Source organism: Corvus brachyrhynchos, unplaced genomic scaffold (assembly GCF_000691975.1).
Source record: "Corvus brachyrhynchos isolate BGI_N302 unplaced genomic scaffold, ASM69197v1 scaffold105, whole genome shotgun sequence".
NCBI lineage: Eukaryota > Metazoa > Chordata > Aves > Passeriformes > Corvidae > Corvus > Corvus brachyrhynchos.
In genome coordinates, this window is record NW_008238452.1 from 1,794,633 (window position 1) to 1,799,154 (window position 4,522).

General features: G+C 39.1%; 1 protein-coding gene across 1 annotated transcript in view; it reads right to left on the bottom strand.

Annotated features, from left to right (window-relative positions):
- The window catches only part of LARP1B (La ribonucleoprotein domain family member 1B), a gene marked incomplete at its 5' end in the record, with an annotated part of 21,341 nt that overhangs the window by 6,181 nt on the left and 10,638 nt on the right, over nt 1-4,522 (bottom strand). Inside the window, 6 exons of the mRNA XM_017736888.1 lie at nt 1-43; nt 559-679; nt 1,535-1,906; nt 2,076-2,248; nt 3,048-3,222; nt 3,421-3,565. Coding sequence (XP_017592377.1) covers nt 1-43; nt 559-679; nt 1,535-1,906; nt 2,076-2,248; nt 3,048-3,222; nt 3,421-3,565 — 1,029 coding nt within the window. The remainder of the gene's footprint in view (nt 44-558; nt 680-1,534; nt 1,907-2,075; nt 2,249-3,047; nt 3,223-3,420; nt 3,566-4,522) is intronic.

The following is a 4,522-nucleotide window of genomic DNA, read 5'->3' on the forward strand; positions in this document are numbered from 1 at the left end:
GGAGGTACTTCAGTACTTAGGAAATTACAGGCCAGCTCCTCTGCTAAATATGGAGGCAGGAAGGAGAAAGGTGGTTTTACTGAGCTACTTTAGAGATGCTATTAGCATGTAACCCAGTAAATGTTAATAGTACTACTCAAAGAAATACCTCGAAAGATAAGATTGGGATGTTGTGACTGCTCAGTAATGCTATGATACAAGTAGTAAATTCTTCTTATCTCATTTCCTTCCATCCCTGTGTCCCATAAAAACACTGGTTTCTAAAAAATGTTTCACAGCTTCAGTTTAACTTTACACATTGTAAATTCCAAGTCACACAAAGAGCACCTGGTGTTGATGGAGAGTGACAACGAAGCAGAACAAGCGCCAACTTCTTGTCATTCAACTGAAACCATGCTACCCATGAACAGTTGGCAATTTGAAAAATTAGCAAAGAAAAAGCCCCCTCAGACTGCTGACTGAACCAAAATTAAAATACTGCACAGGCAGAAACAGTCAAAACACCTACAGAGTTGTTCTTTATTACAGATTCTAAAAAACAAATACTTTCATACTTACCTTTCTGTAACCCTCGAGGTCCTGGAGGAACTTCCTGCGTTGGATCAGCAGTTTCTGGTGCAGGACTAACGAATTTGTCCTTATTAATGAGGTTTAGCTTCTTAAAGTTCTCAATCTCTTGCTGAATTAGAGAAAGCAAATTGTAAATGCAAAGCAGGGTAATAGATACCACCCTGAGAAACAGATGCATTTCATGAAGAGAAAATAAGCCAGAACTGACACACAAGAACCCCCACACCTGTCTCAGGTGGGACTTGTGTATGCTCTGTGTGAAAAATCTCGTCAAATCATTGTCAAGTCCATAACAGCAACAAAAAAGAAAATATTCTCTCTTGCAGTTTGCTATTTCTCACTGCCCTCTTCATGTTTGCTGGTTTTCTTTGTCCATTTATTTCATATTCTAAATTCTACCTTTATTTCTTGCTCTTACTCTCAACATCCATTTCCACCTTTGTCCACTTGCTTTTGGATGGACGTGCTCCATTTGTCCATGAAGCCACTACCCCCTCTTTGTGCACAGATAAAGCCCCTTTCCCTCACCACTCAGTGTGTAGGTAACTTCATTCTAATTATTCTTCTAACAAACTACAAGGCAAACAGCACCTTAATACAAAACTACTTTAAAATGACTGTATTACTTCCCTCTCATCATCTCATCTCTGACACATACCCCCTTCCTCTCTGGGTAGGGATTTGCAGTTGTTATGAAACAAACTATTCATAGAACAAGAAAACATTGGAAAACTTGAACCATCTCCAAAATGTTAAAAAAAAAAAAAAATTCATTCAATGTTTTTGGTCAAGTCTGTGGTATGAAAACCTTGGGTCTGCTTTCCACTGTAAAGGTAGCTCAGCAGACCTGCAAATTACTGTCACTTTTCTGTAGCATTTTACAACTACATAGCAGAAGGCTGAAATTAATTTGGGAACTGTTTGGACAGGCATGGTTTTCAGGTCAAAAATTAAAGAGAATTACCTTCACCATGGCGTCATTTTCACTCTGATCCATCCACAAATCCTGTTCGTAGTAGTACAAGCCATCATTTATGACTTTAGCAAGTTCTGATGTGATTTTTGCACGGCACACACGGTTGCCAGCACGGTCTCCACAAGGATGTTTTTTCACATATGGGGGTGTCTGTGTTACAATCAAAATCTTGTTTACATCCTGATCATCAATTTCATAATCAGAATCGCTATCTGACCAATCAGTAAATTTATTCTTCCGACACTGATTTTGTTCCATCTCTTCATCAAACAAAAATTCAAGTTCTTCCTGTTCTTGTTCCTCGGGAAGTGGGGGTGGCTGGTGTTGATCTGGTGTTTGATCAGGTACAGGAACAGTCTCCTGAGTTGGAAAAGGTTTTACATTTGAGTTGGATAATGATTTCCCAAACTGTATTGCATTCTCAAGCATCACATATGTTAAGATGTTTAAAACCCTGGTTTACAGTGTAACCTCAAAGTTGGTTTTGCATGTGTTTATTTGAACATAACTTCAAGAGTTTTGATTTTACCTTTAGCTTGACAGTGGATGCACGATGCCTCTTCTTCACTTCTATCCAAGGTTCGGAGTCCAAGTCAGGCAAACTTGTAGACAGTCCCTTAGACATTGTCTGAAAATTACTTGTTTCAGCGTTTTCCTTTGGACTCAGTGGGCTTCCCACTCTTGGAGAACTTGGTGCAGACTCTAGCAGTAGAAAACAGTAGTTCAGTTCCTGTTGTAGATTGTTTTGGTTTTATTTTGCTTGTTTGTCAATTGTTTCACTGGTCTTTCTTTTAACCACAGCTACCATTTTTCTACCTCTACGGATAACTATAACACCGATCAAAGAATTTCTTTTCATTTTTAAGAGACAGCTTTCCACAGTTCACCCAACATTTCAGAATAAAATCAGTTCTAAGAACTTGTTACCATGGAAAGTTTCTTCATAGGCTGTGAGACATTACATTTGTTGAGGAGAAAAAAAAGCACAGCATCATTAGGATCCTATTTTCTCCACATCATTTTCTAGCTCTGTGGATGGGTGCCTAACTCCATCTTCATTCTTCCCATTTAATTTCAGCCAACATTTTCATAAAGGATTTCCTTGCCAAGGGTTGTCAGCAAACAAATCCATCTCCCTATTAATAATGTGAATGAGTTTCACATCCAAAACAAGGAGGCACCAAATAAAGAGTGAACTTTCAGCTGCCACAAAAATGAAGCAGAGTTTAGGACTAGTTTAAGATTAGTGTTACTAATTCTACAGGACTGTAGTCCACCATTCTGTATTCTGGAGAATGGTCACAGCCATAACACAAAAGAGACATTTTTATCTACTTAACATCAGCCATGTGACTTGGCAAGTGCAAGGCTGGCATGCAGAGCAGCTGAATAAACTGTTACCAAAAGTACAACTTCTATTATGAAATCAGTATCAGGAGGCAAATTTCCTAAGCTAGACCGACAGCACTAAACTTATGTTTCTGTAAAATAAATCTTTTACCAGTATGTGAGCCAAAAGTTTGGCCTGGTATGAATTCTGGACAATTGATGAGCTGAGAGAAGTCAGTTGGAGGCAGGTTGCATGGAGGAGGACCTGGAATTGGCCACTTTTCTGGATCAACCCTTTTTCGTAGTTTCTGATCCACAGTTTCAACTTCTGTACTGTCCTTTAGGGCCTGTGTGACAAGCACATTATAACATTAAAAACTACCAACAAAAAGAAAAAAGCCCACCAACTTGGCCACTTATAGCCTCTTTATAGAATCCTTGTCATTACAAACAGAAAATTTTATTAACTTCATAGTGCTGACTTTAAATGGCAGCACAGACTTAACCAAGCAACTTTTCAAATATATGCTTCTGAATGATTTTACCTCCAAAATGAGAGCAGCATTCGTTGTCAGAGCTTGCATCCGACGGAAACTGGCGATCAGTGACACAGGCAGAAATCCTTGTTGGTCCATCTTTCTCCTCAGAAAGAAGTCTCTCTCCAAATTTTCTGTGCTGAAATAATACTCACTGCAGAACAAAACATACAAACCTGAGCTTACTCTACACTTCAAGCAACCTAGATTCCTTGTTAATGTCTTCCATTAAAAGACAGAGTGTATTTTGACATCAACAGAATCATTCTTCAACAGCTGTATCACTACAGAAGACCCACAGAACAGCAAGCATGCTCGACAGCTTAAGATAGACTTATGACTCAGTACAGCGGGGTAAAAATCAAAGCCTTGTTACATTTGCACAACCAAAAACTATGCTCCAGTTTTCCTTCACCTACCCCCTCCCTCCTTACTTACATGGACAGAAGGGAACAACATTGTCTTGGCCTCCATACAGATGAAGGACAAACACTGCTTACAGTCAGGGCATAAGTTATGTCCCACACAGCAATATCAGTTCATCCTGAACTGCATCTTTTATTGTCCCAGTCTCCAGCGCATTGGAAGGTTTGAGTATCCTATCTGAGTGTGGAGGCACAGATATATACTCTGAATCATCAAGCATGCTTGTGAGAAGATGAGAAAACAAAACCAGTAATGTTGTATTTGGCATGAAACTGTACCAAAAGGCACAACAGTTCATGGAGAAAAAAAGTCTTACAGAATAGATGGTGTTTAGTGGACAAAGAAGGACAAGGACATTTCAGGAATCTGGTAATACCACAGAGATGAGGGACAAACAGCAGAAAGACAAATCTTCAACAATGAAACTGCTCTAGGAAATAACCCAGGTGTCAAGATGTTTTATACTTAGTGAAGACAAAAAGCAAGGAATTCATATCATGATCTGTCACACAGAGCAAGGGAATGAGAAAACGTCCTATGAAAAAGAATGAAAAACCCCCTCAGTTTAATCATGATGACTGAAATCTAGGCCTTTCATAGAGCTTACACATCATATCACGATTTTGCACATTACATCCAAGGAATACTAACCCCTCATGGCGTTCAGAAAAACGCAAGTAGGGAA